Source organism: Amborella trichopoda, chromosome 5 (assembly GCF_054954075.1).
Source record: "Amborella trichopoda isolate Santa Cruz 75 chromosome 5, AtrichopodaSantaCruz75HAP2 v2.0, whole genome shotgun sequence".
Lineage (NCBI taxonomy): Eukaryota > Viridiplantae > Streptophyta > Magnoliopsida > Amborellales > Amborellaceae > Amborella > Amborella trichopoda.
The window spans coordinates 29321335-29336710 of NC_142340.1; the positions used below are offsets into that span (position 1 = coordinate 29321335).

At 35.3% G+C, this 15376-nt stretch overlaps 1 protein-coding gene across 1 annotated transcript; it reads right to left on the bottom strand.

Moving 5' to 3' along the window:
- Positions 1-9355: 9355 nt before the first annotated feature.
- Positions 9356-10779, bottom strand: LOC18431731 (uncharacterized). Its single transcript, XM_011624126.1, has 2 exons — positions 10319-10779; positions 9356-9359 (listed from the first exon to the last, which is right to left on the bottom strand). Exons 1-2 carry the CDS (start codon positions 10777-10779, stop codon positions 9356-9358), a joined length of 465 nt encoding a protein of 154 aa, XP_011622428.1.
- Positions 10780-15376: the final 4597 nt, after the last annotated feature.

The window sequence follows — 15376 nt, forward strand, 5'->3', positions numbered from 1 at the left end:
CAATCTCACAAGAAGAGGCAAGCTAAGGAAAACACTAAGAAACCCTAATCTTGTTCAAGCCTATAAAAAAGAGATTGTCTCTACCCAAAATCTCTACACCTTATCTTTCTATCTCTCTCTCTTAAGAAAGTTTCTCTCTCTCATGTTTGATCTCTCTCGCTCCCACATTGTAAAAGAATCCAAGGGTTTAGGTTATAGACTTCTTCTCTCTCATATCTCTCAAATATGGATTTATAACTAAGGGTTTTAGAGTTTAGCAAAAAGAGAATCTATCTCTCACAAACTTGGTTGCTAAGAGAATTCACCTAGGGTTTTAGTTTGTGATCATTGGGGTTCATATTCCATTGGTGTGGCTTGGCTGAAATTTACTTTCCCGTTTTGAGATTGAAGCTAGACCGTTGATCCCGCACCTTCGGATGGTGATGACTCGGTGTGGGGTGTAATAAGCCTAGTTGAGGTAATCTCCGGCACTCTTCCTTTTGTTTCTTGTAATCTTATCTTTATTGTGTTTAGATCAAGTTTGGGAATAAGATCTAAAAAAAAAATAACCTTTGTGGTCAAGAAATACACCCACGGTTAAGAATTATTGAAATATTCCAACACCGAAAAGGCACTCTCCATAATGAGTATTCTGAGTTATTTTTGAGTAGTGCTATGAAGAATATAATGAGGTATTTTTCTATTACATACTCAGTGATATTTTTTGTCTTTAAGAGTAAGATTTACCAGTAAAATTTTAGTGGGAGTTCCTATAGGAAGTGAGAGTTATGGACTCAACAATGAAGTGTGTCAGTTTTGACCATGCAAAATTCAGGAACTGTCCATTGAGTTCCGTGATTTTTCTCCCCAAATATTTGATTTTATTTATAGTTGAAATTGGACTGTGACTTATAAAATTGAGTCTACTTTCAATAAAAAAAAAAATTTTCATCAAGAAAGTCCTTGTGGTTTGAAAGATATGATCAATTTATTGAAAGATGCGCAAGTGCTGTTTTCTACAACGAAAATTATTTTCATGACTAGGAAGTTAAGATTTAATTTCTATTCTTAACAAAATGTTTTATGGTTTACACTAATTTTTTAGACTTCCATTATGAGTCTAATTTGTAATAAAATTTATTTAAGAGAAAAATATCTATGGGAAGAGAGGAATAAAAATTTTGGATTGAAGGGAGGTCATCCTGAATTTTTTGTAATTTAGTATGTCCTTCATTGAAGACATGAATAGCTATATTTATCAAGCCTATTTAACATAGTGATATAAGGCTTGTGAAAATATATGTGTTACTATTATATGTCTAATTTCAAACAAAATTGGTTTAAAAGAGAAACTCCATAATGGTAGAGAGAAAAGACAATTTTACTAGAGAGTGTTCATCCTGAAATTTTGCAGTATAATTTATTTTGTGACGTAAATGTCACTTAACTGAATATTCACTAAATGGTATGATTTAAGGATGGAACTGAGCACTATTTTATATTTTTTTGAATTTATTTCAATACTCAAAAGGATTCGAAGATTAACTCTTTATGATTTGAGAGCTATCATATTTTTATCATGGAATGCTCAAGTTCTATTCTGCAGTAAATTAAAAAGATGTGGTATGTTAAGACACATCTTTGGATTTCGAATTATGAAGACCTTTTTTTTAGGGCTCCTTTAAAAATGTTTTATAGTGCTTTGAGTATGGTTTATTATAACAAAACTTCAGAGAGAGGTAATACAGAGTTGACAAGATATGACACTCTATGTGAAGAGTATTCGATCTAGGAATAGCAGAAAGAAGAAGAAACACAATACCTATAAAAACATCTTGGTTTCTTCGAAATGAAGGGATATATAGAGAGGCTTGATGGTAGCATAGAAATGCTAAAGATCAGTGGAAGAATCAAAATTGTGATATTTGAAATAATGGGATGAAGAAGATATTTTCTTAACGCTATAAGACAGGAGAATCCAAGTGCCGAAAAGATGGACACTTCGTGACATGTGAAACCAATGATCAATATATTCTCCATTAGTTGCGTGCACTTCCAAGATCACAAAAGCTTGTCAAACAAGTAAAAGCGATGAATCAAGAAAGCTCAAGCACCACACTACATGGTTTTGAGGTATGAAATCTATATTTGATAAGGTCATATAGGGAAATGTCATATAGGGAAAGAGCATTCAATAACTTTGTTTAATGTACTTTGGTTATATTTTGGCTAATTGGTTTATGAATACGTATGGAATGTATGGACATTAAGTGATAAGTGCTAACAAATTTGAAAGTGTCGGTTTTGACTACCTTGTGTTTTTTGTCCCTCCTTGTGCTTGAGTATGAACTACTTAAGGTAGTGATATATATGGAGATGTAATTTGATCAAGGGTTTTGAACCCTCAGGATAAAACACGAGAGATGTGTGTGGCTCATTCAAATATTTAAGCACAAAATGAGTGTTCTGATGGAACTTAGTTTTGGTGACCATCCTCTCAATAATATGTATAATATGATGTGTTGCATGTGATGATGATCTCTTGATAAATTCTCCATAACTGCCAAAAATGAAGTATTTTGTCAAGGCTTTAATATACATTATTTAGTTGTGCTTTATTTTGGATAAAATTATAAGATGGTATATATGATTTGTTTTTGTGGCCATGAACTAGACTTGGTAGCAAATTAAAAGTGAATGCGGTAAAATGATTTATGAAGGCTAAGCATGTATTTTATAATTAAATTGGATGATTTGAGAAAAGCCTAAGTCTATGAATATGATTTTTGAGAAAACCACATAGTCTTGTAAGGTCCATTAAGTCTTTATGAAAATCATTTTAAATTGTCATACTATTATATAACTATTGCTTGTGAATGCATATATATATACCAAGTCAATTTTTTTTTTTATTAAAAAGAAAAACATTATGTCTTGAAGGTATTTATAAAAGTGAGAGAAAAACTATCATGCACTGTTTTTTTTTTTAAATACCTATATGTCTTGACTCATGTTTCTAGTTATTTAGAATCCTCGATTACCTAAGGCTTGAACCATAGGGAATGTTGTAGGAATGCCATCATATTGGGCTTCCCTGACATACATTGTGTTGATTAGATAACTTGGTTTGTATGAATTTACTACCAAGATGTCTAGTGTGGTTGAACTTTTGTAGTTCATGAAGGTTTTTGCATATTGTGAAACCAACAGGCATTGAATTACATATTGTATGAGACTTGATATGCTACCTCATGATATATGCATAAGAATGTTGAGGATGTATAAGTTGTATGTGCAATAATTTAGTGGGAGCTGCTACAACCCCACGTTTTTTTAGTTGCTTGGATATTCAGATATACAAGTGCAAGCTATCTCACAAATCCAGATGATGCAAAGTCTATATTTGGATATGTGTTCATGCTTGGAGGGGGTGCAGTTTTTTGGAACTCAAAAAAATAGGATGTGACAAAATTGTCCACCATGAAGGCATAGTACGTGGCGTGCTGTTTGGTGATTGAGGAGGCCATATGGATTAAGAAATTTCTTAATTGACTTGACTTTCACCTCGTGCATTGTGAGGCAGTAAGAATTTTCTACGACAGCACGGTGACGATATGCGTGTCAAAGGAGCCACAATTCCATAAGAACTCCAACCATATAACACCATGTTTTTATCACCTGAGGAATGAGGTGAGATTCAGATAAACTAAATATTCCAGTGGGAGCACCTGCTAGTATTTGACATGCCAAATGAAAAAACAGACTATAATGTTGTTCATCTATGGAACCCAAATATTTGGTGCTGGTTGTATGGCTACAAAAGGGAGCAGCTTATTTGAAGAACTCTTTTAAGCCCAAGAACATATGACCCCATGGGATGAGGGTACGTGATGGTTTTTTGTGACAACAGGTCCATGATTCGCGATGCGATGTGAAAGATGAGCTACGACCAGTTTTGGGATGAGATCCGAGCAGCAAAGAGAAAAATGTGTTGCCTCTATAAATCCTTTTGTAAAAGGATTGATGGCGAAAACTATAATTAATGTATTGAGAGAATAAGTAAAAATGCTTAAGAGAGATTGTAATTGGGAGAGAGAGATGAGAATAAGAGAAAGTGAGAAGGAGAGAATGTAAGGCATTCAAAGACCAAGTGGAAGATGTTGGGTTTATGTGGCCTTTAAAGGCCTTATCAGTGCTTGTAAAATGAAATGAAAAGTAGAACATAAACTTAGTGGGAGTGTGGTCCCTCGTGGACCATACTAAGCATGCGATGGTTTGCTGATACCGATTTGTGCTTAACGATCTAGGCCAGTCGGTTGGAAAAACCTATGTTGCTTAGGCATGAAGAATAAACCGATGAGGGTTTATGGGTTAGCCCTTGATGAGGTCGGAGAACATGCCCGGATGAGTGAGCTGAGGGACTGTGTGACCCTTGTGTGCGATGGTGGCCTATAGAGACAGGGGCCAAAACCTCATCGATGTACCATCACACAGCATGCATATCGATAGATCGTTCAGGAAAGCCAGAAATCCACCTTTTAGGGTGAAGCGTATGCATGTGCAAGAGATACCCCTATACGTCATAGAGCTGTGGTCGCATAAAGTCTTGGTGACCTTGACTTGTCTGTAAGTGAGGAGCTGTAATCCACAGATTAGGATTGTAGCCCCTTGGCTCATCCACCAGACTTTGGTGACCCGCTAATGAGCCCCTGCTTGTACTGTGGGTCATGAAAAACACAGGATTGGTTCGATAAGGCAAGTGTGGTCTGTAGTCCACAATTGAAGGTGGAGTGCCTTATGATTGTAGATTAAATTCATTAACCATATATATCCATTTCCCGTCAAGTTAATTTAATTATGTTTGTTTTATGAAAGAAATTATTTTAAAATTATTATTTGAATTTTTATGAGTCATTTGATATTTTATTTATAATTTTTTTTAGACTTATACAAATGAAGATATTGATTTTAAAAAATTATAAAATTCAAATAATGTTTTATATTTTTGTTAGTAATTTAAAATTATATAAAATATCATGGAGGGGCCCATAGTACACATGGGCTCACCATGTGTCAATTGGGTGGGGCCCACATGTGCCACACATGGGTGGCACGCCCCATCCATCGAATTCTTTCTTGGAGTTTAAGTTATTTCATGTTTTGGTAATATTATGTTGTGACATGTGGTCAAATAAGATATGAAATATTTTGACCATATATTGACCAAATATTAAAAGCGTATATTGACTTGATATATCTTTAGAATATTTTATGAAAGATTATGAAATGCATAAAATTTTAATTAGATTTAATTTATTTAATTTCTGTTGATGGGAAAATGGTTAAGGAGAGGGGGATAATGGTCCATGCACCTTCCATAATGTTGATGGCCTATCTATGGAATGGATGGCTCTAATCTCTCACCCCACAAGTCACCCTTGATCGACGGTCTATGTTCAATCTCACAAGAAGAGGCAAGCAGAGGAAAACCCTAAGAAACCCTAATCTTGTTCATGCTTATCAACATGGATTGTCTCTATCCAAAATTTCTACACCTTATCTTTCTATCTCTCTCTCTTAAGAAAGTTTATATCTCTCATGTTTGATCTCTCTCTCTCCCACATTGTGAAAGAACCTAAGGGTTTAAGTTATGGAGTTCTTCTCTCTCCTTTCTCTCATATATGGATTTATGGCCTAGGGTTTTAGGGTTTAGCAAAAAAAGAATCCATCTCTCACAAACTTGATTGTTAAGATAATTCACCTAGGGTTTCAGTTTGTGATCAAAGGGGTTCCTATTCCATTGATGTAACATGGCCAAAATTTGCTTTCTCGGTTCGAGATTGAAGCTAAACTGTTGATCCCGCGCCATCAAATGGTGGTGACTCGATATGGGGTGTAATAAACTCGGTTGAGGTAATCTCCCTCTTTTATTGACTTTTGACCATAAAAATTATTCCCAACATATCTTTTTATACCATGTCATCTCAAAAACCTTTTTAATCTTGTTTTTCCCTTTCCACTCTTTAAAAATGTTTTTAGGTTGAAATGGTATAAAAAGATTTGTTGGGGCTAATTTTATAATCAAAAGTCAATTAAAAGATGGAGATAAGAGATGAGGGGTATGGTGAAATCTTTACGGGTTTTCTTATGCCACTTGAAAAAAAAATGAAAGGAGGGTCTACTGTGAAATAATACGACGAATTAGGGTTCTATATGAAATTTTTTTTAATAATAATTTTTTTTTTTTATGGTCTACCCTTCATATATAATAAATTTTTTGTTTGAGGTTTAGTGGTTCATTGTTTTTCTTTCTTTGCTGTTTTTTTATTCCTGTTTCCCATCAATTGAATCTTATAATGATGCAGTTTGTTGATTTTATGTTATCTTATGGCTTGTAGTTACAGGTGCTCTGCGATATTGGACGAGTGCTTGAATAAAACAAGATGGATTCCCTCTCCTTCCCTTCTCACCTTCGCAAACATCCATATCTTGCCTTAATTCTCCTAGCACTGCTGATCACTATCATAGTCGCTGGGGCCGCCGGAAAAGGGTTCCATACACCTTTTTCTGATGACAAAGAAGAAATTTTAGGGGACCCATATGCCATTCTACGGTCATCATGCAACGACACCCTTTACCCGAAACTTTGCTTCAAGACTCGAGCTTCAAAGTCTCAAGCACTATCTGGCACAACCCGGAGCGAGATCGTGGGGCTTACTATAAAAGAGACCATTGACTCCTTTGAGGAGCTCCACCGTCAGAATCTGAGTTTCTTGCAAGTAGATCAAACGGACTTGAATTTCCGGCAAAGAGGGGCCCTCAAAGACTGCCTCTACCTCATTGACCATACCCTGTTCCAGCTCTACTATGCTTACTATCAGCTCCACCATATGTCGCCTAAAAACCACTTCAACTTGTCAGAAAGCCACTTCTCAGCCGACAAGTACCAACTTTTACAGCCAACTCCAGCAAACCTGAAAATTCTTCTCAGTGCAGCCATGACCAATCAAGACACATGTCTGAGTGAGTTTTCACGACCAAGATTCACAGAAGATATCTGGAAAAAGGCTGGCCAGGAGCTTGTGCCCTTAACCCATATATCAGTAACTCTCTCGCTACTGAGACCTCCGAGAGGCCCACAGGAAAAATTTTCCAGTAACCTGAGAGACGTTTTCCATCATGGGTCAACTGGAGAGTTTCACATTCGGAAAAAGTCAAGGTTAACATGGTGATGGCAAAGGATGGGAGTGAGAATTATACGATGATAACAGACCTAATGAGAGCGGCAGCAAATTGGACGTGATAGGGAAAGAAATGGGTAATTTTAGTGAGAGAAGCGGTTTATAGGGAGAATGTGGAGGGTGAGAGAAGACTAATATTATGTTGATGGGGGAGAGGATGCAGAAGACTATGATCGAATGGAGCATGAATGTTGTGGATGACTTCTCCACCTTTAACTCTTCAACAATGGAGCATGAATGTTGTGGATGATTCCTTCACCTTCAACTCTGCAACACTATGTAAGTTTCTCTCTGTCTTTCTCTGGTTTTCTCTCTGTCTTTCTCCGGTTTGTTAGCTTTTCTTGCTCGATGGCTTTTTATAAAACATGAAATAGATCTTGTAACAAAATTCATATTTTTTCAAGTATACCTCTACTGAGTGTACATCTGAATAGTTCTTTGAGAAATACTACTACAATTAGACTGGCCATCAAATTAACTGTGAGGTTGACTGGTCTAACCTGGTTGTAACAAGCAGCTTGATGTTTCAGAAAAACCAAACAAACTAAATTGAAAAAATAATGAACGCTTATTGAAGAAAATCAGAGAAATCAAGGAAAATTCATGAAAAATAAGAAAATGGTAAGCTTGAGAATTTGTTTGTGAAAATGATTTACATATTATTCTTTAAGGTTTCATATTTTCCATGCTATGATATGCTGCGTTTCTTTATATTTTCTAATTAGTAGATTTTTTCCTAGAGGTTTGTATGATCACTAGCGACATGCTAGCAAAATCCAGCAATGAACTAAATTTCCTGGAGTTATAATTGGGATATTTATGTGTCAAAATTTACCATCTGATTGAAAGTACAATGAAATTACCATCTATTCAAGAAGGCAAAAGATACCCAACGTAGTGTTCCTTTCTTGAATAACAAAATCAGCCACAATTTCATGTGCGTGAACGATTTTAATTGAACTTAATGGAGTAGGTATTGATTTTAGAAACCAATTTACCTGACGCTAATGGATGGGTAGATTTTATTTATATAGCAATATAACTTATATTTTCATCTTTGATAACGATTGTCTGAAAATGGCCCATTTTTGGTCCCCTTCTCTCAAATTTTTTTTATCATATACAACTTAGACAAGTTCTCTTTCATAAATGGAACTGTGCATATCTTGAGGTGCAATTTTTTTTGTTGTCTTCTTTTCTGGTTTTTCTTTGATATAAGATTTCTCTTTGTTTTATCGGTAAGTAATTGATATCAAGATTCTGCAATTTGAATCTCACCGTCTCTAGACTTTTTGTGCTTTTAAAACTTTGAACTTCAGCAGCTACTTCATGTAAAATAGAGCACCTGGTGGTGTGTGGTTGGCTGTGTTTAAACTTCGTCATCTCTGCATTGCAGCTGTATTCGGAGACGGCTTCATGGCCCGCGACCTCACCGTTGTCGATACCGCCGGCCCCACCAAGCACCAGGCAGTAGCCCTCCATGTCCAATCGAACTTCACTGCTTTCCTAAGGGTCAATATCTCGGCTTACCAGGACACCCTCTATGCCCACTCCCTCCACCATTCTATAGGGATTGTCATATCTACGGCACTGTTGACTTCATCTTCAGCAACGCATCCACAGTATTCCAGAACTGTCAAATTTTTCCACACAAGCGAATGTCGAAACAGCAAAACATGATAACTTCTCATAGCAGGTTTCAACCCACACATGATACATCATTTATCTTTCAGAATTGTACCATTCAAGGTGCTCCTGACCTAGAGCCAGTGAAGTGCAATTTCTCGACTTATTTGGGAAGGCCATGGAGACCTCATGCTAGGATGGTGATAATGCAATTATATTTAGGGGATGCCATGGGCAAGGAAGGGTGGCATCCATGGGGAACGAGCCAATGCAACATACAGCGACGTGTGTGGAGTACAAGAAATGGGGACCCAGGGCTGACACAAAGGGAAGGCTGAGGTCGAGGGATTGAAGGTGGGTGGGGATGTGAAGAGAGAGGAGGTACAGAGGGCAGATGTGAGTCAAGGCCACCGTGGTGCCCTTCAAGGCAAGGTTGTGAGCATGGTTTAAAAAATTGGTAATTCAGATCGGAATCGGCAATCAAGGTAACCGGTCCATTTTTTAAAACCTTACCTATGAGAAGTAAACAGAGAATGTTAAGATATGGATATCTCGGATATCTCGGGTTCATATTGATATACATCATTATGGATGTATGAGTATATATCTCTTGATAACATTAGGCATCTAGAAGATAAACGTCAAGTTAGTTTGGTGATAAGACCTCGTACTATTTACCTATCTCTAAGAATCATACCATATTTATCCTATAATTGTGTGATCGTCCTTTATATATAGAGGTACTTATTGATGTAGATGTTCATCCAAAATACTGAAGATGTAGCCGGTTGGGGCTTTGGATCTGTGGACGTAAGGCTTCAGCTTGAACTACATAAATGTTGTGTTCTGTCTTCTTCTATCTCCATTCACTCCATTCTATACTCCCACGAATTGTTCTCTCGTCTTCTATCTACATTCTCCATTCTATGCTCCCATGAATTGTTCTCTCTTCTTCTATCTCCATTTTCCATTCTATGCTCCCATGATTCAAACATGGTATAAGAGTAATAAACTCCTCAGGCTCAGATCTGAGCTCGCCAACCTCAGATCTGAGCTCGCCAACCTTAGATCTGAGGTTGCCATAGGCCGTGAGGTTGTCGGCCATGAGTTCCACGAAAGGTTTCCATGAACCCAAGCATTGCAGGGAGGCTTCCCACGAGCCCATGGCCGAAGAAGAAAAGAAACAAACCACAATACCCTAGCTGAGCTTGGAAGATCAGATTAAAGACGTTCGGGTTTTTGAAATTGAGGAGAGAGAATATTTTAATGAGAAAGTACGGAGAGAAAGAAAGTGTGGCCCTTTCCTTTCTATTTCAAAGTTGGTGAGGGGGGAAGACAGCAGCGGCTGCCTACCTACTATACCTTGCTTTTCCTTTTGTAGGTGAGAGAGAAACAACTTGTTTGTAGACTTAAGAGAGAGAAAGAGGATCCAATTTGTTTGAGAATCAAGAGAGAGAAAGAGAGGTGACAACCAATGCATGGGAACACCAGAGCATGCTTCAAGCTTCTGAAGCCACAAAGACGTCTGAAGATTTCTCTCACTAAGCCTAATGGCAAGCCATAGCGAACTAGCCAAGCAAAGACAAGGGGGAAAAACCTTGATCCTCTGCATCGAAACCCCAAAGGCATGCAAAGCAAGAGTGTGAGTCCACCGGCTACTGAACCCGAATCTTCTGAACCAGTTGATTGACATGACCTTTGCTTTCATATCAATATTACCCTTGACCTTTTCAATGGAGGAAACCCTAGGACTCTGAGGCCCAGGGCACTCTTCCACAGAGAGATCAGAGTCCGAGCTCGTTGATTTGCCATACTTTTGGCTGAAAATCCGTTTTTCAACACCCTTTTCGGGCGTGTCTGCAAAGGACTCCACCCTCGAGATGCAAGATGACTCCGATGATTCGGTATCTGACTCAATGTCGGTTGCAGTCATCGAGTGCCTCCTCTCATGATGGTGATCTTTGCGTTGTCTGCCTAGAGAGAGTTTGTACAATTGTTGCAGATGATTGTGGATATGGGATTTACATAAGATGTGCCCTCTATCTTTTGATCCATCAACAACAATACCCTCAATGTAGTGGGCCAACCTGGCTCCATACCCTGTCCTCTCTGTCGTAATAGAATCATCGCCTTCTTGAGACTTCTTGGCTCCCAGGAAAAGACGTCAAACTAAACCTCACTCTAGGGCTTTGTATGCCATGTATGCTCCACTCTTATGATTATGAGCCAACTTCAACACTGGACTCTTCTAAACCCGAATATCGAAAGAACAGGGCTGCCTCTGTTTCCTCAAAACTCTTTTGTTCGGTCTCATGTAGCTCAGCAATTGATCCTCAAAGAGACCACCCCAGAATTTTCAGTGCAGAATGTTCAGCCTGTTCTTGGTGGAGTTGGCTTGGCCACAAAAAAAAAAAAAAAAAAAAAAAAAAAAAAAGGAAGTAGAGAAGACAAAAAAAAAAAGCTGGTATTTTTTTATTATGTGGGCTATTGTCTAGAAGCTCAATTTCATTGGCCGTTTTTTTTATATGATTGCACTCGAAAGAAAAAACAAAATTTTGTATTTTGTAAGTTGGGTGTTTCTTCTCATCCACACCCAACTTAAGGGGGAGAGTATAGGAGATATGGAGATAGAAATGAGTAGAGATGAAGTCAACATCTCTAATGTAATCGCTATGTGGACAAGAAAATCCAAATTCTGGATCAGTCCAACTACTATGCAAAGGGAAGTTGTGATTGATGATCAAGAGTTCCCTCTCCGGATGAGGAGATGAAGATGATCGAAGTTTTCAATCTTGGTTGATGATCAAGAGTTCCGTCTCCAGATAAGGAGATGAAGATAGTCGAATTTCTCTAACCTAGTTGATGATCAAGTTTTCCGTTACTTGATCCCATTTGATGATGAAGTTTTCCATTACTCCATCCTGTGTGATGATCGAGTTTACTCGATCCTATTTGTTCCAGATGTCTATGTTTCAATGATTGAGTTTTTCACTACTCAATCCTATTAGATGATGGATTTTTTCATTGCTCCATCCTGTGTTATGATCATTTTTTTTTAGAGAGAGAAAGCCTCTAAAAAGAAAAGAAACCTCTGATAGAGAAGATCTTCAGAAAGGATGACCCTAGAGAGAGAAAGTCTCTAGAAGAAAGTAGAGAGCCTAAGAAATGTTCTTTCTTAAAAGACCCTAAAGAGAGAAAGTCTCAAAAAAAAAGTAGAGAGCCCAATAAAGGTTGTTTTTTGAAAGACTATGGTAACCTGTGAAATTTATAATGGATTTGATCACTACCCTTATTTTTTGGCAACTTAATATTGTTCAAACTCAAGCGGCTTTGTGTCAAAGCATTTTGAGTTTGAGGGGAAGTGTTAAGATATGGATATCTCGGGTTCATATTGATATACGTCATTATGGATGTATGAGTATATATCTCTTGATAAGATTAGGTATCTAGAAGATAAACATCAAGTTAATTTGGTGATAAGGCCTCCAACTATTTACCTATCTTCAAGAATCATACCATATTTATCCTATAATTGTGTAATCGTCTTCTATATATAGAGGTACTTATTTATGTAAACGTTCATCCAAAATAGTGAAGATGTAGCCGGTTGGGGCTTTAGATCCGTGGACATAAAGCTTTGGTCTGAACCATGTAATGTTGTGTTCTCTCTTCTTCTATCTCCATTCTCCATTTTATGCTCCCACGAATTGTTCTCTCTTCTTCTATCTCCATTCTCCATTCTATGCTCCCACGAATTGTTCTCTCTTCTTTTATCTCCATTCTCCATTCTATGCTCCGACGAATTCTAACAGAGAAGAGAAGTAAACAGAGAAAACACTTTGTGATACCCTCTTTTCACTTTACAGTTAGGTGTGGTGGTTGATTATTTTGGTTCTCCACTTATAAAAATGTCATTGTTAATGTTATTGGTGGGCATGGAATTTGGGAGTAAATGAAAGCAGCTTACGTTTCGCTCATGTAGAAGGTGGGATGTGTTTGTTTCTTTTTTGTGTGTTCCACATGTGATTTTGTTTTGAATCCTGTATGTTCGATATAATTCAACCCTTATTTGGCTATCTCAATGTTATTACAGTTATTATTTATATTATTAACATAACTACTACAACTATTATTGTTACTATTCATATTATTATTTAAATTAATTATATTAAAATAGTGATCATTTAAATATATTTTTAAAATTTAAACTCCCATACCTCAATTTTTTTATTGTTATTATTAATGTTATTAATATCACTAGTGCTACTGTACTACTATTGTTGTTATTATTAATATTCTTACTTAAAATATTTTCTACTGAAATAGTGGTAATTGAATTATATTTTTATTATAATATTATATTATTATCTTAATAATGTTATTATATTATATTATTATTGAAATATTTGTGTTCCATTACGATATTTTTAATATTATAATATTATATTAGTACCGACAAAAAATATTATATTATGCTATTATATAATTATCCAAAACCCCCAATTAATTGGGATAAGGCTTAAATGATGATAATGATGATGATGGTAATAATTATTATAAATATGATAATCATATTAGGGATTGTCTACAAAGACCATTGATTTTTTGTACGTGGAGGTTACAATCATTTTGGTCCTTTAAATTTCAAAATGGGTGGTTGTAAGGGCATCGGGTGTCATTGAATAGACACAATGCTCCAAAAAACAATTCTCGACACACCAAGCATGTGACATCTGATTAGTGTGAATGATTTAGATCCCCATATAAAAAAGACAAATGGTCTCTTTGTAGACCATCCCATTGTATTATACTAATAACATTTACTATAGTAAATATTCATTGTAATATACTATAATAATCATAATAATAATATTTTAATTACAATAATAAAGTAACAATAATAATAAAAAATAAATATTATTATTATAATAATAATAATAATAATAATGATACGATTGCTATAATAATATTATTACAGTATAATAATACTATAATATCATAGTACATCATTATTACATATAATAATAATCATAATTATATAATTACTCTAATAATGAAATAATAATATCATCATCATCAAAGTTTTAATTGTCTTAATTGGGGTTACAATATAATAAATTTTAATAATTATTATTATAATAATAATGATACTATTGCTATAATAAGATTACTACAATACATTAATTCTATAATATCATAGTACAGTAATAAATTCCTATTGTATTATTATTTAATAATAATTATGATTACATATAATAATAATCATAATGATATAATTACTCTGTTAATGAAATAATAATATCATATCATCAAAGTCTTAATTGGGGTTAGCAAAATAATATTATAATGATAATAATAAATAATCAGAAATGTTTCTATGTGACCCAAAAACCATTTAAGTTATATGGGGCCCCACTTCTAAGACGTTCGATCAGAATCGAATGGCTACGATTGTTCTGACTTAATTATTTGTGTATAGAGAGAGATAACTTTGTATTCACGTTTTGAACGTGTTAGATTTGCTTTTCTTTAATTTGTTATAATGTAAATGAATGATTATTGTTATTTAGTTCTCTTCTCAAGTGAATATAGTATGAACTTTCTTCAAATCTTGTAAATTTTGGAAAAAAACAGTATCTGGACCAGCTTTATCGATTCTATATTCCATACTCGATTGGAGAGAGTGCATGAAATTAATGATTGTTGCTGTGTGTGAGAGAGATGTGAAATTCATTGGTTGATAAGAAAGAGAGAGAGAGAAATAGAATTTTAGTGCCCTTGTTAGAGAACAAAAAAGAGAGAAAAAGATATGATGTTAGATAGAAAGGTGGCCACAGAGATAGATTGTGGAAGTATTTTTTCCTTGATGATAAAAGGAAAGTTATAAATACCTTAGTGGAACATGTTTTCTAGGCATGCATACTAACCCCAAAACTATTTATTTTTTGTTCTAGCAATTATAAAATTTCAGGTAAAATATAAAATGCTCCACTTATATACATAAATTACAAGAAAGATCGGTCACTTGCCTTTTTTTTTATTTTTTTAAAGTTCCCCCCCCCCCTTCCCTGTGTATATAAATTACAAAGAAGGTCGGTCACTTGCCTTTTTTTTTATTTTTTTAAAGTCCCACCCCTCCCGGTGAATTTTTTTCCTATCTTTTTGTTTTTTTATTTTTTATTTAAATTCGAGATGATCAGGGGGCAACTTTGAATGAAAAAGATTAAATTTTTTTTTGGATCATTAGAATCGGAAAAGTATAATTTGTCACTTGGTGTAAAGAAAAATTTCAGATCTTGAGAATCCATAAAGGTCAATGCGGTCTATTTATTTTCATTTGTTCAAAATAAAAAATTATTGGGACACTTTTTTTTGGTAAACAAAATTTTTGTGACTTTAATTTTTATTTTTTTGTGCATTTCAGATTTTGAACATACGGAAGTTTAAAAATGGATGTTGAAAACTTAAAAAGCTCTATGTGTTATTGTAATACTGGGTAGGAAATTGGTGTAGATGTAATAGTAGGAAAA

What these genes read in the sequence shown, in the direction of transcription:
- LOC18431731 (XM_011624126.1), bottom strand. Translation starts at nt 10,779, where the DNA reads ATGACTGCAACCGACATTGAGTCAGATACCGAATCATCGGAGTCATCT.